At 32.3% G+C, this 26,411-nt stretch overlaps 1 protein-coding gene across 3 annotated transcripts; it reads right to left on the reverse strand.

Moving 5' to 3' along the window:
- Nucleotides 1-891: 891 nt before the first annotated feature.
- LOC124362723 (U11/U12 small nuclear ribonucleoprotein 35 kDa protein-like) lies at nucleotides 892-23,363 on the reverse strand. Of its 3 annotated transcripts, XM_046817455.1 has the most exons (6): nucleotides 23,208-23,363; nucleotides 23,028-23,093; nucleotides 7,076-7,173; nucleotides 5,454-5,678; nucleotides 2,926-3,139; nucleotides 892-1,043 (listed from the first exon to the last, which is right to left on the reverse strand). In XM_046817455.1, the coding sequence occupies exons 2-6, from the start codon at nucleotides 23,086-23,088 to the stop codon at nucleotides 937-939; spliced, it is 705 nt and encodes a 234-aa protein (XP_046673411.1). In that variant the 5' UTR covers nucleotides 23,089-23,093; nucleotides 23,208-23,363; the 3' UTR covers nucleotides 892-936. The 3 variants fall into 3 exon arrangements, with proteins under 3 accessions (XP_046673411.1, XP_046673412.1, XP_046673413.1); XM_046817456.1 differs by lacking the exon at nucleotides 23,028-23,093; XM_046817457.1 differs by lacking the exons at nucleotides 23,028-23,093; nucleotides 23,208-23,363 and adding an exon at nucleotides 14,413-14,537.
- Between the last annotated feature and the right edge of the window lie 3,048 nt (nucleotides 23,364-26,411).

Genomic DNA, 26,411 nt, shown 5'->3' on the forward strand with positions numbered 1-26,411 from the left:
TTGGACTTTGAGTCTGAGTTAGATATAGCACAGGTTGAATCATGTCTCTGACCCTTGCACTTTTATCAGTACCATCAACCTTGTACTGTATCGACTATTCCCCTTAATCTGTTTGATAAGATCCTCGCACAGGCCAGTGGCCCATGGGGACGGGCAGCGTAAGACACAAAAGGGGACCAGCTTCTCCTTTAAAAAAAAAGAAAAAAAAGTAAGAATCCAAAAACCAATTGTATAAGTCTAATATGAAGCATTAGCTATACAGATTGTGTAAATAAGGTATGTTTTCTCTGTTTGACAGAAGAAAATCATAATTTAATGAAGAGAACCATTAATTATAAAGAAAGAAGTTAATAAAAAAAAGAATCTACTTTTTCAAACCAGGCGATCTTCAAAATGTACATATATTACAATTTAGTATTAACTGTATTATAAAAAAGTTATTCAGAACTATTTCAGCTATAAAAAATATAACAGGTACAGATACAATAGCGTCGCATTTTCCGTGTGGTAAAAAGAGTGCACGTTGTATTTATTTTGTGACAGAGCACTCTTCTATTTCTCATAAATATACACATGAGCTTATGAATAATTGTCACTTTATAAATCATACAGGTTATTATATGCAGAAACATTATTGAGCCATCTTCATCTCAAGTTAAAAAAAACCAATTTACGATTGTAGAACAATACTACTTTACCTTAAGGATTTCTCATTCCAAGGTGTAGTATCATTTGAGTGTGTAAGCTATATTTGAGAATGCAGCATTTCTCAAAGTTAATTATTAACTGAACGAAATATTACCTTTTTTTTTAATATTTCACACCTTATTTTACCCATCCAGCCATCTATCCTTTTAACAGTTTCATGAAACAAAATAAAACACTAAAAGGTGGATATTGTATACACTTTTATATTACATAATTAAATATTTACAACTATCTATGAGATGTGTCTTTCATTAATGGAATGGGTTTCTTGTACGGTCGATCACGACTGCCAAACCTAAGCTGTCCAGACTCTTTTCTTCCACCTAATCCACCACCTAAAAACCACAGAAATATTTTATTACTTTCAAACATACGGTTATAGACCTTATTAAGTTCTCCATCCTCTAACAAAGCTTGTATGGATTATTGCATTTTTCACCATCAAATCTTATAAAGGTGTGTTTAGCGTAAAAAACCGTCAGAGATGAGAGGTCTTCTCCAACAAATCATTTGTTGTAGCTTCGACCAACTGAGCTGCACATTCAGATATTGATTGAGAAGAGTACATATCCAATGTGAGAAACTCTGGTGCTTGTGGGCATACCAGAATTATGCAGAAGATAAGACAATAAGGTTTAACACACCATCAGATATATGAGAACCAAATATTCTTTCAATGTACATCCTTTAAGAGAGGATTGGCTGGACTCACTCACCTGAAATGGCACATGTTGAGTGAAATGGCAATTCACTTATTATATTACTTGCCAATTTAAGAGCTATACAGTGATAACAGTGTCTATAAAGAGTGATTTGGCAACACTGCTTCCTACATTGACTCAGCAACCCAAAGTAAACAAACAACTAGAATGTTCTCTACTGGTTGAAAAAAATTGCAGTGAAATCGAAAATTTCTAATTATGTTGTAAAATATGTGCACTTTTGTGTGTTCTTTCAATCAGTGGACCCTAGAAGGTAATTTTCAAGGTAAGCCTGCTGATTTTCCTATCAACTAGTAACAATAGTTAAAATGTTATGTTTGCAGGGAAATATATATTAGGGTAACATATTAGATCCAAGATTATAATATTAATTCAACACACTTATTATATTTTCAAAATTAACAAAAAGATTTCATGTTGATGTTCTAATTAGTTTGCAAGGTTTGCAGTAAGAAATTATACATAAGATTACTTTGAGGTTTAAATTTGCATTAATAACTCTGTAGAACACTTCACTGGGAACTTCCTTATTGGAAGTCTGAACTGTGAACTGTGGTAGACGAACCACTCAAACTGTCCAATAACTTTAAATTATGTACGAGTAGAACACTGTTTAAAATAAATTATTTAAATTTGAATAGCATATATTTTTATGGCAAGTAATTGTTTTAATTTAAGAAAAAAAGTCTTTGCCAGCATGTCGTTTTAATAAATCTTGTTGCAGGTACATGGAAAATTAGTTTCTCAAACAGTGTATAGTGATTAAATATAGTTTTAATTTGAATGATTTTAAAACTTTATTGATTACTAAAAAATAAAGAAGTTTTAGTTTATTGTTTTTTTACTAAGTAGTTTTTTATTTATTTATATTTTTAATGAAAAGGTTTTTTTATTTACTTTATTTAAGCTGCACGTGAAACCCTAGTTTGGAATATGCTAATACTTTACAAATGTATTTGTAATAAATTAAACTTTGGTAAATTTTGTGTTTTTAAATTTCATTTAGTACCGGTACATCACAATTAAATTGTTGGCCATGGGTATAAAACTTTTATGTACTAAAAATGGAATTATTGGGACTATAATATAGTAACATATTGAATTGTATAAATTATATTGTATATAGAGCCACCCGGGCAGCATTTGTGACATATAATTTTAAAAGTTTCATCACATTGAACATTTTGGCAAAAATAAAAGTTATTTACCTTAAACTGTATTTACAGAATGTGCCAAATGGTTTTTAAATTAAGTATTGTGATATTCTTACTTCTTATGGTAGAGTACCAGACATTTTTCTTACGTTACAATTTTAACAATTAAATGCGCCATTATCATAATATTACCTGATACGTATGAGAATGTGAGACGCACTGATGTACATCAAGAAGTATTTACTGACAGAAAAGGAAGGATTTTTATTTGATTTAATTTCAATATTGATGTGGTAATGTTAAATAAGCAATACTTAACATTACCACAGCAAGATACATACCTAGTCTTCTGGGAATCCAAAAAGGTAAAAGGTGTTCACATTCAAAATCAACAAGTAAGGTTGCATCATCCAGTTTCATTTTGTGACCTTTTCTGTATGCTGTGATGGCTCCTGCTTTCTCTTCATACTCTATGAAAGCATATCTTTTTGACATTCCAGTTACAATACATCTAATTAGTTTACAGCTTTTAATTTTTCCAAATTCTGAAAAAGCCTGAAACAAATACAGTCATTTAGACTCTATGTACCAGGTACCTTGTAGTGTTTTGTTGCTAAAGAAGTCAGCACTGAAATGATTTAGTTTGTAATATTTCATTGAACATTTCAGAATTAATGTTATATTCTAATCAGAATTTTTTCTGACAAAACTCTGTGCAAAAAAGTCATTTAAAATACTATTAACCCTTTGAGTGCCACAGCGTCGCTAATTTTGACGGTACGAAAAGTGCATAAAGTGCCAGCGTCGCCAATTTTGACGTTTCGTATTTCGATAATATTTTATATAGTACAAGATTATTTTGGCCAAATAATCAGACGGCTGTATTCAATAGGTTCTAAACTATCAATAAATACGAGTTTTATGTTGTTTCTCTACTATTTTATCTGTGTAACTTATGTTGTTTGGGTACTTATCAAGAAGCCACTATTTTTGGACGAGTTTTCCTTATCGGGGACAAAATAAATTACAGTATTAAAAACAACTTACTTTATTTAACCTATTTTGGAATGTACAAGTTATTACGACAATCAATTAAATAAAAAACTATAAGAACAACGTTTCATTATTCGGAAATGTCAGGTCATTCGTGTGTCTATTTGGAGACGATTTGGAGATAGGAAGTATGACTCATCGAGTATTTTTCGATTCATTATGGAAAAAGGAACGTATAATGAAGTTTATTTTGATCTCTGATAAGGAAAACTCGTCCAAAAATAGTGGGCTGTGATAATACCGAAGTATCAGTGTGATGATTCTGTCTTCCAGTCACGCGACGTAGCGGACGAGTACCGTGTTGCGTAACGGCCTTTCTTGTTGTTTATGTGCCGATAACCAAGCATTTGAGTAAATACAAAATAAAATAGTAACTTATACAGTATTTTACTGTATTTCTTTACAAAAGTAATGTATGATTTGAGTTGTGTTCAAGCGAAAAACGTGAATCAGTGTAAATATTATTAGGGTTATTATTTAGTAAATGTAAACTTTTTATGTAAATCTTTTAGCAAGTATTTGTTTCTAAATGTACTAATCATATTTATTTGTGTTGTATTAATGTTTTATTAGATTTATTGGGAAAACTACATCATTACTAAGTAATTTCTAAACTCTGACAAATGAAGTACAGTTTATAAAATGTCGGTACCGGGCAGCATATTGTTAATACATATAATGCCATGTTTTTAAAATTCTAGAATAAGATATTACACATGGGTTTTATTTAGAATCATATGGCCTTTATCATGGTATAAAGAAAAAAAATCTTAAAAATACCGTATACACACAAATTAGGTCGAAACTTAACTTTTTATACAAAAGTAAAAACTTTTTTTATAAATACTGAAATTTTTATATTTTTATAAATCAAATTTTATTTGTAACGATATTTATCATATTCTGCATTTAATAAGAAAAAAAACAACAACAAAATGATGGAAATCTGTTTGGTAGTTATTTTACAACAGCTTTTTTCCCAAAAGCTTACAAATATGCTAAAAACAGCGTGGCACTTTATGCATATGCCTTCGGAAAATACCCGTGGCACTCAAAGGGTTAAAGGAAAACAATATAAGAATGTTTACAACATATTTTATTTTATTTTAAAATATGTATAACAGACAGTTCATTTGTAAAATTTTTTACTAATTTAGGCTCAGAAACACATATTTAAAAACAGTATATGTAAAATTCAACATTAAAATGAAGTTAAATATACTTATTAACTATTACGCAATTTTAAAGCCATGTAATAAAAATCTTTGTATGTATTTTTTTTAATAATAACATTCTTTTCATATTAATAATATGCAATATTTACATTATAAAACTGGTGAGACAATAACCTGAAAAAATATTTAAATAATATTTACAAAAAAGTTTTGGTTTAGTTATAAACCGATTTGTTATTATATCCCCCCCCCCCCACATTGTTTGAGCTTGGTGCATTAAATACAACTTCAATCTTTTTTTTCTTCATAAAGCCTCCATTATCTTTTACATGTTTCAATACGCTGATAGGTGCCTGAGCATGAAAAAATTGATAGGTACCAACATAAATGCAACACACGTAATGTTTCCAAATTTCAAAGAGACAAAATACTGTGCATTTAGATTAATAAACTTGCTTGATGATAGAAAATAGCAGTTTTACAAAATGTACAATCTGGCTAGAACTTTGACTGTTTTTGTTACAAAAATAGTCAGTTACATCATATTTTGGCACACAAAGAGTTGAATATTTGTAAAATAAATAATATTTTAGTTATCATAAACATTCCTTGAAGAGCTCTTTCGTTGAAAAGCCACATACCTCAGTAAGTTTATTATCAGTTGTTTTTGGATTGAGTCTCGCCACCAGTAAGGTTTTCTCAGGGTTACCAGTGTTCCGTGGTGGGAAATAAGTAGCTGATAGGGCTCTAGATATTGCCTTGTCATGTGCCACTGTGTCTGTCCCATCGATACTGCCAGCTTTCAGAGGGTCATATATTAGCACTTGGGAAGAGAAGTATTTTTTCAATAATTTCTCATCTCCCTCCTAAAACAACATTATACATTTCTTCCGTGTTGTACATTGCACGCTTTAGAACAATAAAGAATTATTTACATTTACAGAAGTATAAAGTATAAGTCTTAATATTATACTGTAGTTGTTTTTAAGTCTGTACTTTAAAACAAATGAATACAAAAGCTTATTTTTTTGCTTTAGTCTCTGCAGTTTATTAAATTAACATTGTAAACATTGACGTATATTGTTTTATAAATTATAGTTTTTATTTTTTGTATATTTTGGGACATTAACAATTTAAATATACAAACAAATAAGAATATTTTTACAAAAATTAGAGATTTACAGTCATAATATTTAGAAAATAATTTGATTTTATAAGTAAGTACATTTTATACTAAAATGCAATTAATAGTGTTTCTTAAATTTAAATTTCAAAATATATCCATTCAAAAATCTCCTCTTTTCCACACAACACCATTAGTAATCCTACAAAGAATTAATTTTTTCAGCAGAAAAACATATTGACATCAGCATGCTTGCCTTAGGGCATGCTGGTTATTGGACAAGTCATGATCACTCAGTCAGTACAGCTGATTAACAGTGAATGTGTTACAAACTTAATGACAAACTTGGCCATTACATTAATTTGTTAAAAGTTCATTATGAAACTAATCCTTTTAAATTTTTAATATGTGCCAGATTTTAATAATTATCTGAAAAATTATGGATGTTCTAAAATTAGCAAATTTTGGAATTAGAAAGAAACAAAAAACTACCTAAACCGATTCCAACACCATTTTCTGAGAAATTATTTACTACACGTTTTTTACTGTTGGAAAATTACAGCTTACACAACTTGAGTGTCCCAACATTACACACTATGCCACTGGTAGCCAAATAGTAGAAAGGAAATCCTACAATTTCCTACAAAGAAATTAAATCTATTTATGTATTCAAAATTATTCTATATGTAGAAAGTGTATTAGTCATCAATATTTTCATCATAAAGGACTATCAAAACAAAAATACACTAAACTAAACCTTTATAGTAATTATCAACATTTAATAATAGTTTTGATCAATTATTAGGAGTTACTCTTGTACAATTAAGTTATTATTGATTAAAACACTCATACACTATGTTCCCTATAATTAAATAAAGTTAGGACTAGTTCTAGAAATATTTACATGCTGTGTTTGACATCAGTTATATTTCATCACAACATTTACGTTAAAAGTTTATAACCGAAAATGGTTATTAAATTTTAGCTTTAATTATATTCTTTGGATGGATATCCAGAGTGGAACCTGCTGTAATGATAGCCCTGAATGATTTCTGAAGTACTTATGAAGTAATTGAAATTTTAAATACAAACAATAATGTTTAATTGCATTTAATTTATCTTCAACATCTCTTTATTTACCTGTAACAGATGGGTAGTAGGATCTTGTGATGACTTGGCTTCCCCATTATTTAGATCGGTTTCGTCTTTGCCTTTTGACATTGTGATTACGTTTTCCACTGAAAAAAGGATATGATAGCAATGAGTAATTAATTTTGTACTTTCATATATTTATGCTACTCGACATTACTAATGGTTTAGTTCTTCAACTCATCAGATTTCAATAAATTGTTATAATTGTCCTGCTAACATAGCCAGAAATACAATAGTATAAATTCTTTTCCCTTTCAATCCCAACATTTGAATATACAGATATGGCTTTCATCCTTTTAAATCATGCCTATTACAAGTGGCACAAAAAAGACAATTGAGCAATAGCCAATGGATAAGTAATACATAGTTGTCACATTGACAATAGCTGGTAATTACTGTGAAAATCTATTCTAAATAGTTACTTTCGAAACAATTCCAATACTTTATGGAATAAAAAGTCTGTGCCCAATTCTAACCTTAGCTTATGTGAATGTTGTGGTAGTACATTGTGACTACTAATGTTGTGTGACCTTTCAACATTTGCAAGCTTTCACTCTATGACAAAAGTCAGGTAGGTAATAACTATAAAATCGTTAATACTATTTATCGGGCTGACTAGTACCTCCAACCGTGGCTCTTTCTGATGGCAACAAATGAAAAACATCCATCAAGTTAGAGGGGTGTTTTAACCCTTTTACTGCCAAGAGCCAATTGAATTGGCTTTACAGTTTATTTCAAGCATCGCCAAAGGCTGATGTGCTCGACTCAGGTATTCAGACTGAAAAATGCTGCAGGCAATATTGCTAAAGCTGACATTATAAAAAATTATTTTAGTTTTAACAAGTGATTTTCTAATAACAAGCAACTAGTAATTAATATTTAAAACTTATAACGCCTACAAAAATAACATTTCTGTTAACTTCAAAAAATGATAACTAAAAAAGTAATAGTATCAGTAATACAAATACAGTCAAAGCAATACAAATAAAGAATATTTTGAGAAAATTTGGTAAATTTAATATACCCCTTCTGAGATATTAAAGATTGAAATAATAGGATTTTCTATACAAATTTTAATTTTGAAAAATAAAATTTTTATTTTTTAAATATAACACTTATTTCCACTAAGGAAGGCCTAAGAAAGCATATGGCTAAAAATGTTCAGTATTTCATTACGTTTTGTTATAGTTTTTGTTTGAAGTTAATATCTTGAAAAATACAGGAGCTACAGAGCTTTGCGCTAACCTCTGCAATATGTAAATTTCATGGACCCGCCAATACAAAATAGCCGCTTAGAAAAATACTAAAAGCCCTAAACATTTATAAACCCCTGATTTCAATTCTCTGACAGTTGTGCTAGGCTTAACTTGTGTAAAAAATACATGTTGACAGCATCCCTTTTAATTAAAATTGGTTGATTTAAAATGGATGGACTCAGTAGTGAATGAAGTTTTCATTGTTGGGAATAGTTATGAAGGTGATAGAAGTGTCAGCCCAATATTTAGTGTCTTAATTGCATTTTAGTTAATTCCATGAGTTTCCATGTATTTTAAGTAATTTTTTAGTAAGGAAGTTGAATAATAAAAAAGTAAATTATTATTCAACTTTAACTTTACAAGTAAATGCAACTACTTCACATTATTTGTTGTTTTTTACGAAAGGAAATTGCTTAAAAAGTTAATTTAAAAGACAACAGAAAATAATTAAGATACGGAAAACTCTAATTTTTTAAAATTCTAGTAAAATGGAAATTAGCAGTTGACTGGGCTGATAGTATAGTATTACCTCCAGTGCGAGCTATGGCGACAAATGAAAAGCACCCGTTAAGATGATACACTGTTAGATAATGTACATTCCAAAAAGCTGATGACGAATACTTGAGAGCTAAAAATATTACAAACTCTATATTATTCTATGTATCAGGACAATGACTGACTCCATATTTGAAGTAAATAGGTATAGAAAGATTTAAAATTCTCATTACGAAGAAGACTAAAAGAAAACAACAGGTATTTAATGTCTATTCTGATATAATAATCAGCCATTCCACAAATACAGAGACATAAGTGTAAAAACTAAAATAATTTTTTTTCAACATTTAAATTAAGTTAACAATAAATAAAAATAGTATTTGAACAACACCTAATCATTTTTTCATTATCAAATAAAATTAAACATGTTTTTACCGTGGTTAAACTTGGTGTTACTCTGTGGTTGCTACAGGGTGAATGATATTGGTGAAATAAAGTCAAAAAAAATCACTAACCATATGACACAATTTCAGTCTGCTGACTATTTGGAGGGAAACCAGCTCTTCTGCACATTTCAGAAATATAGTTTTTCATTCTCATTTTATCGTTTATAGTAATGGATTTTTACTTGTTTTTGAAGAAGAGATTGAGTGTCCCGTCCGTCACAATAAAGGTAAGTAATTTATTTTTACAAGTTAATTAAAAATAAAATGTGTGATTCAATAACAAATCTTCTATTCACTGAAGCACCCCCGGCCTAACCTCAAAGTTTTTAGATTTTTCTAGTTCTGTTTCTAGTTTTTATTGAATTTTGAAAATTGTCCCGTCCGTTCACACTTTTAGCAATATCTCTATAACCCCCATGCCCTAAAATTCGTTGTTAATACTTAAATTTATTAACTAATGTTACTTTTTGAATGTACAAGTTACTAGGCCTATCTAGGCCATTGTGAGATGAATCTAGGCTAATCTTATTTTTTTAATTTTATGTAAAATAGTTTTTATTTCTCCCAATTTCAAAATATTATGACACCCTACTATTTGTAGATTGTAAGTTATACCAGGGGTGCCCAGCCCCCCCAAGGGCAATGGGGCATGCCCCCCCCCCAATCCAAGTGTAATGCCCCCCCCAAAGTACCCCAATACCCAACCCTTTAGTTTTTAACATTAGTCAGTGTATGACAATAAAATTCACATCTTACATTCTAATCTTCCAAAGGACATCATTTACCTTTGGTCCTTGTGAGGAATTCTTTCTGTTTTCATTATTGTAAAAAATATATACCACTGTTTATTATCTTTTTTAGAATAGAAATAAAGTATCTTTTTTGAATTTTGATATAATTTTTGACACTAGCAGTGCACCCGTTCTTTGTACGGGAGGACTAAAAAGCAGTAAACAATTATTATAGTTTTTAATATTTATATGTTTATCAAAGTACTAGATTACATCAGGAATAGCTACATGACAAATATTTTAATAGGATATTAAAAGGTCAGTAAGGGAGGCTTTGCCTTTTAAATGTTAAGGTTACTTATAAAAAGTTGAATAATAATATCATTGATAATTCTTTATTGCAAAAGAATATTGCATAGCAACTTTGGTAAACATTCATACAATTTTGGAACGTTTATAAAAAGTTAGATTCCAGCCAAAAAACCAAAAAAGGATTGAAAAAGAATTGAAGAACTGAAGGTTAAGGTTATCAAAGGTTAAGGCAATGAAATAATAGCACTTCAATCTTCAATGTATATGTCATTTTAAACACTTTTTATTTATAAGTAATTATACTGTAGTTCCAATAGCAATTGTAGTCACTAGTCTAGTATGTTGCTGTCATGAACACAATGAGATACAATTTACAGCTGATCATACAATACAATCCAAATAGTACAACATATTATAATCCAAATAGTGTTGTAAATTTTATTTCATAAAACGGCATGTATTAAAAAAGTTTAATAAATGTATTAATTTAATTTTGTTTCTATTATGGTGGAGGCATCATGTTTAACCAATAACCAGAGTTTTCACAAGTGAATGGAATAAACATAGCTGTAAATTAATATATAATGTTTGGCAAGTTTAGGTAATTCTAAATTATTATAAATTGGAAAAGGTTGTTACTGATGTTGTGTTGTAGGTTGTATTTACTTTTACATTACAAGAGTAAATAACAAAAATCTAACAAAATGTATCATTAAATGGTTTGATTTTTGGAATAAAGATATCATCTGAACAAGTACATTTTGTAAATTCTATCTACTAATACCAATAACAATAACAACTTTTACAAAAAAGAAAAAGTAATAAAACATTACAATAGTTTACTTGATTACTGTGTGGTAAATAGGGTGTAAATTTGAAAGGTTGAAATTGGCTTCATTTGATACTTTTCTTAAATTTTTGACAAAAGAAGTTTTTTTCTTTGCACACTTGAAAGTGCAAACCTGTGATGATTTCTTCATTTGAGATCTGTTTTAGAATTTCTTTCTCGCAAGAAAGAATGAGCAAGCTTGAAAGCCAACTATCCCCCATGGTGCTTCTTAGACGATTCTTAACTATCTTCAACCGACTCATAGTTCTCTCAGCAGAACAACTTGTGACTGGCAGAGACAACAGTATCCTATAAAGTATACTGAGATGAGGGAATCCTGATAGATTCAATAGGCACCTGTATGGTCTAATAAATCCTCTTTTCACCCAGTCGTCAACATTTTTCTTTTTCTTGAACTTGTCAGTCACTGTAACGTCCTCCTGTTCTTCATCTTCATCATGGTCAGAACTTAAACTATCCTCGCGTTAGCAGTACTGGTTCTCTCTGATTTCTTCTTCTCAGACATGACATCAGAAATATCTATGTCCAAGTGAGTAGCTTTGTAAACATCAATGAAGATGTCTAGTTCATCTACAATTAATTCCTTGTCTAGATTGTAGTATTCACAAAGATTCTCAATTGAAGATGGATTACATTTTAGGCCTTTTTTCTTATCATCTACCATCTTCAAAATTCCCATCATGAGAAAAATATCCCATCTGCGACACCATATCCAGAGAACTTTCTGGAAATCTGTCATTTAGCTGGTTGTAGAGAGAGTCTAGAACGTTGAAATAAAATATCAACCTTTACTTTCTTAATATGGGTCTTCTATGCATTCCTCAATTGCCAACTCGTCCATGAATCTTTTCCTTTTTCTGATTCGTTGTCTGGTGGGTAAAGAAATGTTATGTTCTTCAGCAAAGGAAGTAATGCCACTTTCAATCTTTTCCCACGCCGAATCTTGGCGCATGAACGCCAGTTTTTCCTGTGTTTCTTTAATAACTTTTGGGACTATACTGTAATCAATGGTAGGTGACTGAAAACAAATTGATATGGGAGACAATATTTTGAACAAAGAAGATGCTATGTATATTGTGCTTATATTTTCAAAATCTGTCATTTGCTTTAGGAGGCCTATTGCTTTGGCTTTGGTGTTGTTGTCAGAATTCTTGTCAGTCGACAAATCTTGCAATGTATCTCTTATTGTTTTCAAAACAACTCACAATGGTTTGAAGGGCATCATTTTTACTCGACCAACGAGTAGTCTGTACTCTTTTTAAGCGTCTCTTGCTTCTTTTTTCTCCCTTTTCTAGATTTTCGAGCAAAAGGTGGTGTCTCCTGTGGGCCTGACATGAAAACATACAAATCTTCCAAGAATGAAAACCAAATTCCTCATTGACAGCATATATCAAGGGACTGCTCTACAACAAGGGCGAACCTGTGAGAGCAGCACCATACATAAAAAGCTTAGGGCTTTCTTTTGTGACTAGTGATTTGAGACCTTTGAACTGCCCTCTCATGTTTCCCTGCACCGTCCATACTCTGGCCCACTATACCTTTGGGATCAAAGGTTTAGGGCTGTTAAGCATTTCTTTAGCTCTCTAAACAACATTTCCCCGGATGTATCCCCACTTGTAAAAACCTTGACCAAGCGCTCTTTTGGTTTTACGTTTGATATTGTAGTTTGTTGTGTATCATCCATGTGCTCAATGTAGCGAACTATGATAGTGGTACATTCTTTTTTACTCACATCCTGGGTAGAGTCTAGTATAATCGAATAAATGTTGGTTAAATTCACACTTGTTACAATTTTATTAACTACCACGTCACTCATTGTATTGATAAGATCAAAAATATTCCTGTAACTCAGAAATTAGATCCCAGTCTTACATTCTCAGCCCTTGCTCTATTAATTTTTTTCAAGGTAAACTCTCTCGCATCTGGGCTATATTTTTCCTATAAGTCTAAATAACCCTAACAGCTTTCCTTCTAAAACATCGTTTTTGCGAAAGGCAATCATTTCCTCACTCAAGTAACTACAACAATCAATGACAACTGACAGGACTTCTCGGTTTTTGGTCAACTGCTCTGTTACATTGTTGAGCAAGGCTCGAATCTATTCTCTTTTGTGAGATCCATTGAATTCTGGCAACCTCTGCAGATATATGATTTTTGGAAGTCTCGTGGAGTAAAAAATCTCTTTCTCCTCTATGCTCTGTCCACCCTCTGTAGCCGGTTGTTCCCCATACAGACCGTTCAGTTGGAAGTGCAAATAGTGTGCAAGGCAAACAAAATACAGCGTCCTTTTTTTACTGTACACTAGCCACTTCCTAGGTTTTACACTGTTATTGGGCAATATACAATTTTTCCACAGAGGATTAAATTTTCTTCCACCCGTTGAAGAAATTCTATTGATGATAAGTCTTGATTTTTCCAAATTTAGAGCCACATTTATGTCTTCAGGAGAGAGCTTGAGGTTAGCATATGAAGCTGGATCACTGTGATCTTCATTAGATGAAATATCCGAGTCTGGTTCATCTACATCACTTGTTCCAAAATTGTCAGGTTCCTGTTCTTCCAGTTCTTGGTTTGATCTACAAATATATACAAAATTTTGTTTAGTCTGTGAGAAGTTATTAAGCCTAAGCTAATAGGTTTTTAAAATTCCTCAAAAAATGGGTAGGCCTATTGCCTATAACTTCCAACATATGCCTGAAGAAAATTAACCCTTCTATGCACGCCAATTCTATGCTCTACCCGTCGATAGATAAACAACCAAGAAGCTTCTGAACTCTAACGGGACTTTGGCGAACTAGAACAATATTCAGACAGTGAAGAACGTCAAGAATGTTGTACACGGTTATATTTGTTTTCAGTATTTGGGTCAAACTATTTGGGTACATAACTATTAGGCCTATGTTATTACCTAACCTAACTCCACAGAGTGCTGAACAGTACCAAAATACCTAAAACAGTGAATACGGCAGAACCAAATCAGACTTTGGTTTGACTCCTCAGAATACAAGCTTGGGTAAGTTAGGCTATACCATACATTTTACAAGATATTATGTTTTTAGGTAGGTTGGATACATAAAGGCTTAGTATTCGTGTTAATCGTGTTTGCCTCTATAAACCAATATAACAGCCTGCGCCCTGCGCCTAGGCCTAGACATATTAAATTTTTTTGACTAAGTAAAAAACCGTTTTTGCCCCTTAGGTTTACATTAGTTAGTTATTACAAAGTTAGGCCTACCTTTGTGTTTCTAGTTCAGAGTCTGTGACTTCTAGTAGTGGTAGAGTAATTGCATCAGTCTCGATCTCGCTGGTAGATTTATCTTGGAAACTTTCTGATGTTGACCTCAAAAACATCTTCATCTTGGTCTTGGGTAGGCCTACTCGTCAAAGTATGAGGGATGTCATCCAGGATTGTAGATTGGCTTGGGCTTGGGTCTGGAACGTATTTTTGCCATGGGCCCGTTGTCGACTTTTATTTTCAACCACTTTATAATTGATTTTTTAAATTGTTCTTAATTAAACTTGTAACTATATTTCTTCTTACAGTGATCCAACCATTTGTCTTTGCGATGGATCGTGTTGCACATCACTTCTAGGCATTTAAATTTTGCTCTCTTAGGCATCTTTAGTTTTAGTTATGAACAAATCACAAATCTACAACATAACATAAGACATACCATACGCATAACAAATACACGCACATTCAACCTTCATTAACGTCCGTATCCGAGCTTCTTCAAACGAGACAGTTTTTGTTCTGTTGCAATAGTACTCAAACTCAAAACTCACGACTCACATTCACATCAGTACATCACTAACGGCTGTGATGTGACTGTGACAGACAGCAGACGGCAGACAAGACAGTGTTGCCAGTTGAGCCACTGCCAACCTAATCGCCCTAAACAAATAAAATATTTCTCTTAAGGATTTACACGGAGATCCTGGAGTTAGTTTAAACGGCGGAATAATATTTAGCTATGGCAATTTCGATCTTGAATCTTGATGATATGGTTAAATAATTAATCAGTACTTTTAACTTAACTGTTGAGTATAAATTCTCATTTCTCTGGTTATCGTCATGGTTTAAAATGTTAAACATAAAAAAAAATCATGCCCCCCCCAAAAATTTTGATGGCGCAAATTGCGCCATGCCCCCCCCCTTCTGGGCACCCCTGAGTTATACCTACACCTAGTTTTAATTAGAACTGTAGTTGTAGTACTGATTAGGCTTTGAGACTGTTTATGCAGTGAAATATTATTTGTAGCATTTAATTAACATTGTGCTGATTAATTTGACTGATTAAAAAAATTTCTAAAAGAGCTGATTAACTACAAGATCCCACACCAAATGTCAAAATATTAAACATTAATGTTAATAAAGGGTTTTAGAGTCAGATAATGCCCTTGCACATGGGGCTTACAAAAAAATGTCATGGAATATTTGCGACATCTTGTTGCGATATTGCAGTCAACTAAACATTGTGATTCTTGTTATATTTATTTACTCTAAAAAACTACACGAGTTTTTGTTGATTTCAGATATCTATGGAAATGGAGACAAATGAGCTTTTAAAATCTAGAGAGAAGGCGAGACTACGAAAACAACGAAGCAGAGAAAAAAAGAAGACGAATAAAGAAGCCTGGGAGAAGAGTTTGAAGAAAGATGCAGAGAGAAAGCGAATATCGAGAGCTAAGGAAAAGGAAAAGTTAGTTACAATTAGTTCTACAAGTGCAGGTAAGAAAGAACTCAAACTTAAAAGATGCAAGGAAACTGAAAGAAAAAGAAAATACAGGTTAAAACAAAAAGAAAAGCTAGAAACATGTATGTGATAAAAATAATGAACTTGGAACTTTTTCAAACAGGCAAAGCCTAGGAAAGGCTGTAGTTCGTAGCAAAGAAATTTTTACCAAAAAGTCCTTCAAAAAAACTTGCTGTTGTAAGAAAACTAGTTTATGAAAAACTTCCAGCTGCCAAAAAGTGATCGCTTTTTTTATTAAAGAACATGTAGAGAAAAAGACGGTTTTTGTCTAAGGAAACTGAAGAAAAAGTTATAGCTTTCTACAGCAGTGATACAGTCAGCAGACAAGCTCCTGGAAAGAGAGACTACAAAACAGTCAAAAGCAAAGTTTCAGGTGAAAAAGAAAAATTGCAAATTCGACATATGGTTATGACAGTAAAAGAAGCGTACGCTTTGTTTGTTGAGGAAAATCCTGGTATTGGTATCAAAAAAAGTAAATTTTATTCTCTAAGACCAATTCATATACGCTTGAGCTCAGAAATGCCACATAATGTATGTGTTTTGCAAACTACATGCAAATTTTTAATTTCCTTACTGAATCATTGTCTAAAGCTGTTGTAGGTTTTCCACCTACAGGTAAAGAACTGTTGGCCGCCATATGTTGTAACATAACAAGTGAAGCCTGTATGACCGAGTCTTGCAACAAATGCAAAGATACAAATTTCTTGAACTAAGTTTAGTTTGAATATAGATTTAGAGGCTCAAATTTCTTGGAAGCAGTGGGGAGAGGTAAATAAACGACCATTATAACATATTGTAGAGACTACTATTGGAGAAGCAATGGAAATGGTACAAAATATGTTAGGAAAGTTCAAAGTGCATTGCTACATACAAAAAACGTAACAGAGTGAGTATTTTGAGTACAAAAAGAAAAATGCAACACAAGGTGAAGCTGTCTTACAGATAGACTTTTGCTGAAAACTACAGTTGTATTGCACAAGACGAAATACAGAGTGCACACTGGAGTAACACTCTTGTAACCATTTTACAGGTGTAGCATGGGTTCCCAATGGAAAACAATGTTATGCTTTGATTAGCAATAACCTTACACATGACAAGTTTTCAATTTGGTATTTTCTTAAAAAAATAATAAGTGATCTAAAACAACAGTTCAAAATTGAGGAAGTAGCGATTTTCTCAGACGGCTGTGCTGGCCAGTTTTAAAAATCGTTATACCATTATCCAATCTGACATTTCTGGACAAGGACTACCAAGTAACTGGAGAATGGTGTTTCTTTGCCACTTCTCATGGGAAGGGGCAGTGGACGGTGTAGGTGGCACTGTGAAAAGGATGGTGTGGGGAACAAGTCAAATCCAGGCGCACAACAGTTACTTCTGCTGAAGAGTTTTTTGAGTGTTGTCAAAAACAGTGTGAGGCAAACAAAATCAAAGTGATGTATGTTGATGTTAAAGATATTGAAGAGTGTCAAGAGTTATTGGAGTCTCGATGGGCAGCTGTCAGACCTATTCCTAAAGTCCAATCAAATGCATTATTTACGGGCATCAACACTTTACCCAGGAAGTATTGTAGCCGAAATACTGTGAAATCAGAGCTTCAACTCTCAGAGTCTTGGAACAGTCATGATGAGTCAATTAATGAAAAACTTTCTGATGAAGATTCCTTAGATTCTGACTTTCTCACTGAAAATAAAAAGGTCCAATATTTAGATGTATATAGTTCTGAAGATGAGGACTCATATTTAAGACCTAAACCTTTAAAAAAAGATGAAATAGAAGCTGGACAGTACATATTAGTAGAACTTGTAAGTGAAGGTAAACAGAAGAGAGCTCATAAGTATTTGGCTATAACCCAGGGGTGCGTAGAAGAAGACAACAACGTGGAGGTCTTTGTTCATGAGATTAGTGCAGAAGACTAAAACCAAGGACCAACTATTTGAAATAGACTCTTCTAAAACATACATAGTGTCTGTTTCAGAAATACAAGGAGTTTTTGAGGGGCCAGAAGTAAAAGAATTGAGAAATAGTATTTATTATAAGTTTGCAAAGTCAATCGAGCTGTAAGATGAAAAACCCTTGTAAATATTTAATTTCAATTATAACAGGTTCTAGTTGTAAGTAAATTTAAGTTAAATAGTTGAGTAAAAGTGTTCATGAATAAAAAAGTGTATTAAGTAACTGTTTGTTGTTTTTTATACACAAGTAACCTTTTGTCCCGTCCGTCAACACGTCAACTGCTAAATTTGAATTTTTTTGTTGTAACACAGAGTTTTAAAATGGAATATAAAGCACATGATTACCAGAAAAACAACTTTACAAAACGTATACTATTATTTAAAAAAAATAATTATTGTACAATTCACAGAAAAATGTAGTAAAAGTTAGTGTAGTTTCTGTAGTGTCCAAATTACGTCCCGGTCCGTCACACGCTTTAAAAAATGCTGTAACTCATTTATATTTCAAAGTATTTTTTTTTAAGTGAGTTTAAAAAATGCTTAAGATATGCTGAAAAAAACTGCAGAAGGTTTTAATGCATGATAACTTTTTTTTATAGATACTATAAGGAAATTTATCTCTCTGCTTGTCCCGTCCGTCACAATGGAATGGCTGTAATAGTAAACGACATTAAATTGCACTCACAACATTAACTTGCACAAAAACATCACTCACAAGTATAAGAACCACAAAACAGAAAGAACAGGGTCTGCTTCACGAATTTAACTAAGCAACAAAATCAACACCAAGATGTGCAAAGAAGTTGTGACCTAATCAACCGTCAATGATGAATTAAATTGAACAATTAACTTAAATATCTGTAACATCATAACCCCATTTTAAGATTGTAACCATAATATTCAATAAGCAACTTTATCTAAATTATCAGAGTTTTGTAAATAATATTTAGCTTGTAGTTAGTATTTTCTACTTTTATGTTGTGGATCGCCATGAATCTGCTGCGTATTAATTAGACAACAGCTAATCTGCAGCAGTACAGTACTGTAGCCAGAAATTTCGATCGGGGGGGGTCCGAAACCGGGGGATCCGGGGGAAGTTTTGTGCGTTATTTGCCAATGAGTTCACTGGTAAAAGGTAAATACCAAAAATATGGGCTTTAGTAACTACGCCTTATAGAAAGTGGAAAGATGTAATAGGCAAATTCAACTCTCACAGCAACTCTAGTACCACAAATTTTCTTGTATAGCTACAGAAACTTTACGAAGTTCGATTCTGGCTGAGTAGAAGGCACCAAAGTGATGTTGGATTCACTGGATAAGAAAGAAAAAGAACAAAACAGAGCTCTTCACTCAAGCATATAATTGACACAACCATATTCTGTGGAGAAAATTAAATACTCCTTCGGGGACAATGAGTCACTGACGGCCGAAAACCCTTTAGAAAAGGAGGGCAATTTTTGAGCGTTGCTCGGGTACAGATCAAACTAACGGTCGAAAAATGCACCGGAAAAACTCTACTGATTAGAAGTTCGGCTACTTTGGATTTCACTGATTGAGGTATTTATGAATGAGTTATAATGACGATTTTTTGTATCATTACACTGTAGACAAGTATATAATTATTGGAAAAAATCAAATTAATCACTTTCGGTTGGAAATAAAATACACCTGAAAAACTCTAATGATTAGAACTTCAACTACTTTGGACTTCAGTTATTGAGGTAAGCGTGGTATTTTCAATTAAGTTAGGACGACGATATTTTGTTATCATTAAACTGTACTCGACTACCTATATAATCATCGAGAAAAAAATCACTTCCGGTCGGTAAATACCTAAGAAAAGCTCTCTACAGATTCAAGTTTTGACGATTTTGGATTTCACTGGTTGAGTGGTTGAGGTAAAAGTGGTACTTATAATTTTGTTAGGACGTTGATTTGAGATATTAATTCAACGCCGACTAATAAATATATAATTATGGAGAAAAAAATAAAAAAATAATCACTTCCGATCGGAATATACTGAGGAAAATGAAATACCTGTCAGTGAAATCCAAAGTAGTCGGAACTTTCTTATCAGTAGACCGTTTCCGGAATATTTTCCGGAAGTGATTTTATTGTTTTTTTTCTCGATAATTATATATTTATTATTCAGCGTTGAATTAATACCTAAAATCAATGTCCTAACAAAATTATAAGTACCACTTTTACCTCAACCACTCAACCAGTGAAATCCAAAATCGTCAAAACTTCAATCTGTAGACAGACAGCTTTTCTTCGGTATTTACCGACCGGAAGTGATTATTTTTCTCGATAATTATATAGGTACAGTGTACAGTGTACAGTTTAATGATAACAAAAATTGTCGTCCTAACTTAATTGAAAACACCACGTTTACCTCAATCACTGAAGTCCAACTTAGTTGAAGTTCTAATCAGTAGAGTTTTTAAAGTGTATTTTCCGACCGAAAGTGATTTTTTATATTTTTTCGGTAATTATATACACGTCAACAGTTTAATGACACTAAAATCATCATCGTAACTTAATTCTAAGCAGTCATTTTACGTCCCCAAGACGAATTTGAACGAAGTGGTCGCTAATTTAAACTATTCACTGTGTTACGGTTCAGGTTACTTTGCGACGTCACGTGACCGCGCCCTGTAGAAATACCGTGATTACACTACACTATCTGTAAGGCCAAGCCCAAAAGTATCGTTTGATATTTTATGATTTAAACGAAAGGACAATATTATATTTTTAACAACGGTCACTTTAATCAATTAAATCAATCAATTTAATGTTTGTAGACCGGAGTAATGATAACTCTCCTTTTTTCTCCTACTCCATGCTTTATTTTTTAATAAGTCTAAAATTTTGGGGGGGGGACCGGACCTCCTGGACCCCCCCCCTTCGCTACGCCACTGCTGCAGTACGCAAGTTACCAATTGCTAAAACGTGTTTATTGTTGTACTTTGTGCATGAAAACTCATAGATAGATATCCTACTTAACATATTATCCTACTTTTGTAAATATTGTGGCTGCAGTATGATAAGCGGCCACCACGACAAGCAAATTATCGATGGGCTACTCATGATTATCGAATCACCAATATGGTAATTCTAAGCAATATATGGGTCATCCTCGATTTTTCTCATATTACAATATAATGTTCCAATAGTCAATTAGAAGAGGAAATGACTAGAATTTCTTGCCGGAAAGCAGTTATAGAGATGCCTGCCCGCTGCGCAGCGCTTCGCGCTGCTTGCTCTTTTAGAAAAAAAAATTAACTCGAGTAGTTCCAAATTTGAAGCCCAGATCACGTCAGTGCCCCTGATCATTAATAGGTAATTCTCGCGGTTGCCTGCTCCCTATATTTGCTTTCCAGCAAGAAATTCTAGTCATTTGCTTTTCTAATTGACTATTGGAACATTATATTGCAATATGAGTTGCCTGCTCCCTATAACTCCTTTCCGGCAAGAAATTCTAGTCATTTCCTTTTCTAATTGACTATTGGAACATTATATTGTAATATGAGAAAAATCGAGGTTGACCCATATATTGCTTAGAATTACCACCAATATTCATGAGTAATGAATCCTCGACATAACTACTGAAATAAAATTAACTTGTGAGTATTACAAATTACAGTATAGTTCAGCTATACTTTTTTTATATCTTAAAAGTAATAATTTAGTGTTTAATAAAATACTATCTAGTCTATGTATATTTATAAAATGTAAAAAACAAAACCGTGTATCATTTAGATACTTTTTACTATTTTAAAGGATAATCGTGTTTCACACTTTGTGACACAAAAACACATGTACATCGGCAGTAATTGTCACATTAACCGCCGGAGCGGTAAAATACAAGTTTTGCGTTATTAACTTATTGGAATCGTCCTGCAGAACAAAACAATTTAAGGTTTGACAGGGTGGAAATGAGAAATAACGTTCTAGAACATAAAAAATTAAACAACTGTTCTCATGCGGAACAATATTTCCATGCTGTACATCCACGTTGGGTGTCACGTGGCCTTTTGTGACCGTGATTCAACCTCGTGATGACACCACCGGATGTGGCCCCATCTTTGCAAACGTAAATGAAAAATAATACTAAAATGAGCAGAATTTTGATCCAAATGAACCTTGTTTTTCTTAATTTTGAGCTACAAATTAATTAGTTGTTATCTGCAGCCCCACACTGATGTCAACTTAAGAAAAACATCCCTCGAGATAGTACCTATCAGTAAAATATCAAATTCTAGAGTGGCTCATCAGAAATATAAATTGAATTGTAATGCAAAGGCAATTATGAACAGTGCAAAAAACTTAATAAATCATAAAAACCCCTAATATAAATATATAAATGGGCATTAATAGAGAACACTTAACACTAGCGTGTTCCACAGAATGTGTAGAGACGTCAAACTCAACGAAATATAGCGTTGTCTCAGTGGCTTCAAATGCAACAACGTGGTCACCACACCAAAATATGTCTCTGTCTGAAACACAGTCTCCCGGTTTAAAACAATACGAGACTGCATGACAAACAAATACACTCATTAAAAATTCCATGTTCGTAAATAATCTTGTTTCGGTCGAAACGTAAAACTCTTAACATGCCTGACACACCAATTCACTACAGTTGGTCGAACTAGTGAATGGTTGATCCATGATTATCACACACTCACTCGATCTAACCTACAGTACACAATATCTTGTGAAGCACTGACTTCTGTCCCAGAGCGCTCAGATAACAGATACGCTATCAGTCCCAGCCGCAGATAATATTTACAGATATCCAGACACAGCACACAAACAGAACACAACTATATATGTATAGCCTAGATAATACCCCCTAAAACCATGTTATTTGTCATTTGCAACCCTAAAACCATATATATTTTTTGCTCAGGATGAGCAGAATATGTTGATAAGTCAAATTCGTGATTTGCCATGTCGGCCTTTAACTTTATAATTCCCAATGATTCAAATGCTGTCAGACATGTTTACCCTGTTTTTTCACTTTAATAAAAAAAATCGATAACACTGTTTAGAGATCTGCAATCTGATCTCTTTTTCAGGTAAATAACTAACCTAACACATAAATTACAAACTAGGTTAAAATAAACAAATCATACCAGATTGTTGTGGCAGGCCTAAGTCAGGAATCACAACCACCATGTTGTGTGTCAACTTCATTAACTCTAAAACATGCATATAATAAAAAAAAAAAAAAACAAAACACTAATTTATTAAAACAACTACAGAATACAGGTGACAGATTATGTAGTTAGTAACAATTTAAAAAATAATAATACCTGATTATGGTACACACTATATGTACAATTTGTTATTTATAGCTATAAAAGTTAAATGAATAACGAATTCAATTCTGTGAAACCGAAAAGAAACAATAACAAACTACAATCAACAACAGCAAATTCTAATTTGGCATTTGGCTTTAAGTTACAGGTTGTTTTTCTTTTTTTCTAGAAAGGCAGGCATTGGATTCCATGTATGAAACTTGGAAGTTCTGTTTTGTTATCCTTTGAACGTAAGTCAGTGCATGTTATAAATATATATACATATTTATTTTGTTTAAAGTCTGTAATTTCCTTAAAACTGTAACCCTATGAAAATAATTAAATCATTGTTTACTAGTGCATTTTTGTTGCAAAATTTACTTGTCAATTTGTTTTACATTTCTCTTTCTATGTAAAATTATTGTTTACTTCTTTATATTATGCTCTTATAACTTTTGATTTAAAAACTTCCTTTAATCTATTATAATTTCCTATAATACTTTTGGTGTATCTAAAACACGCATCCCTAAATTCTTTATACTGAAGGCACTCAAATTGAAATGTTTAATTTTTCGGGTAGGGTACTGTACGATAAGCGGACCCGGTTTTTTATATCGTAGAATGTAATCATCTATACCTAATATTCGCATCTCAAATCCTAGACTATCAACCGATATAAAGTATCTATAGTTCTCAATAACAATAATATGTTTTGAATTAAAATATGAATCTCACATTCACAGTGATCAAACAAATTATTATAACCAAAATTAGGAAAACTGAAGACCATATTTGCTCCTCTCACAGTTACAGTTGTTTCTTTCCCAAAAATTTCACATAATGGGTTTTTCCGTACGAGTACTACATGTTGAAGTCATAAAAAACATGTCTTATCATCTTTCAAAGCAATAATACTTATAATACTCATTATAACATAGTTTTCTGCAATACATTTACGACGTTAAAAGTGGAACAGATTTTAGCAATAGATATAATTCCTTATAATAGACTGATACATAATCAAATATAAAGGAAATGGACTCGCTACCTCCATGTTGATTCACTTCGGACTAAAATATTAAAAATACACTTTGTGGCTGGTGTATTGTTTTGCGATTTCTTGTGCAAAAGTCACGGACTCGCCTCAAACTGTGGCCATGGAGTGAGGCCAGCAGTTTCAGCATTTATAAACAAATTAACTGGATAAAAAGCACCTTCTTCCGTTATTGTAGTGTTTCGGCGTTTGTATTTGGTACATATGTCCTGAGTAACCTCTACTAACACTTGCACAAGCCAGGAGCAAGAAACAAGTGATGCCTCTCAACAAGCCAAAGTGGTGGTGCTCGCTTATGCATTGACGGAATTCGTTGAAAAAAGTGTCGTTGGAATTGTTATAAAGATTGTAAAATATTTGGTATCTTGTAAGTTTGTAGAACTATACTGGTCTATTCGTTATTTGACTTTAAAAATTTTAACAGTTAATATTGAATAAAATTAAATAATAATCTATTTAAATTTTTCTCTGATCTATTCAAACCCATTTATCAAATTTAGTTTTTTCAGCTTAACTACTTTTAAAGATAATAACGGTTTTATTTAAAAAAATTTGCTAGCGGCTAAACGAGACATTTCTTGACCTATGTTTATGACATATTTTGTTCGAAATGGTAAGTATTATGAGCCACAGAAGTTTGTGACACCCTTTTGTGAACACTCTGTGTAGTACATGTATCTCACGCGCGTGTGTTATTCGTTTGTATTTGATATAAAATTTGCTTCGAAAAACACATTCAAACTTCATAACATACATAGCAGGATTTAGGGCCCGAACATATTAACTCATATATTATGAGAAGGGTATATATAGTAGAATTATTAAATGTTATACATTAAAAATGTAGAATATTCAGAAAATGCGGAGAAAACTACTAAAATAGGCAAACAGATTTTATTATCTAAATACTGTTCTGAAACAAAACAGCTTATTTAATCACTGTGTGTATTAATCACGACTAATACAGTACATGAACTTATGTCCCCATCCACTACCTTTGTAGCAATGGACAATGTCAACTGATAGACATAAGTACTTTTCCTAATTTTATAAAAGATAAGAGTATGTAAAACAGCGTGACACGAAAAAACTTCACTGAAATTTTGTTCAAAATTTCAAAACTATGACTCAGTTCGTGGTCAAGATATTATTTGAACATACAGGCAGAAAGTCAGACAAACAGATAGAAACGAACTTTAACCAATTCCATGAGTGACAGGCCTTGATGGTATTCAGGCTAATCCTATGAAAGGATATACACAATAATCAAACTTCATTTTGTCTCAGTAAAATGGAGAGTTGTGCATAAGTTCAAGTATAATGGCTCAACTAGTTCTCGATATATATTCTGCTGGATATTAGGCTTTATTAATTCTCAAGCAAATCCCACTTAGAGACATGCACCATCATCAAAATTGATTTCGCTGCTCCGCTGAAGTAAGCGGAGTTTCGTTCTGTCTAAAGGTTGTCTTATGGATGTAATTAATAGAAACATATTTCTTCTAAATCGATATACAGTGATTTTAGTTCTTAAAATTAAACATTTATGCCAAAGTTATAAGTTGAGTTATACCCTTGTCAGAGGATTATTAATATAAATCCTTCACAAGCTTCGCGTTAGTAAAGCTTATCACTCGAGGAACTGGAGAAATCTTATTCCTGTCTGTCTATCTATCCTTTTTTCTATCCAAATACTGTATAATCTCGAAAATGAATTGACGTATAGGCTTGAAAGTTTGCAAGAAACTTCATATTTTTACAGATAACGCAGATATTGATGATGGTGCATGTTATTCCAAGGATTTGGATAAGCGATATGAAATATATTGACATTAGTCTTATGAGTAACCATGATATTAACGAAAAAATATCAGAGTAAATCAATTTAAAACAAACTGAGTACAACTATATGAGATTTTAACATGAGACATATTTATTCATAGTGTAGAAAGGTAAAACACAGAATGGAGTCAATGTTAAAATTCGGTAACAATATTTGGTTGAGAACACTCTTGCGTTTTAGTACCCTTCCTAGCTCACCAGAACGTTTATTATTTGAATACTGCTATGAAACCCAACTTAATAAACAAAAATATGAATGTTTCATATAGAAAGATATCATAAAACTTTATTTGCACATAGACAAGAATGAGTTCTATGGTGCA

The sequence above is a fragment of the Homalodisca vitripennis genome, chromosome 5 (assembly GCF_021130785.1).
Source record: "Homalodisca vitripennis isolate AUS2020 chromosome 5, UT_GWSS_2.1, whole genome shotgun sequence".
Taxonomy (NCBI): Eukaryota; Metazoa; Arthropoda; class Insecta; order Hemiptera; family Cicadellidae; genus Homalodisca; species Homalodisca vitripennis.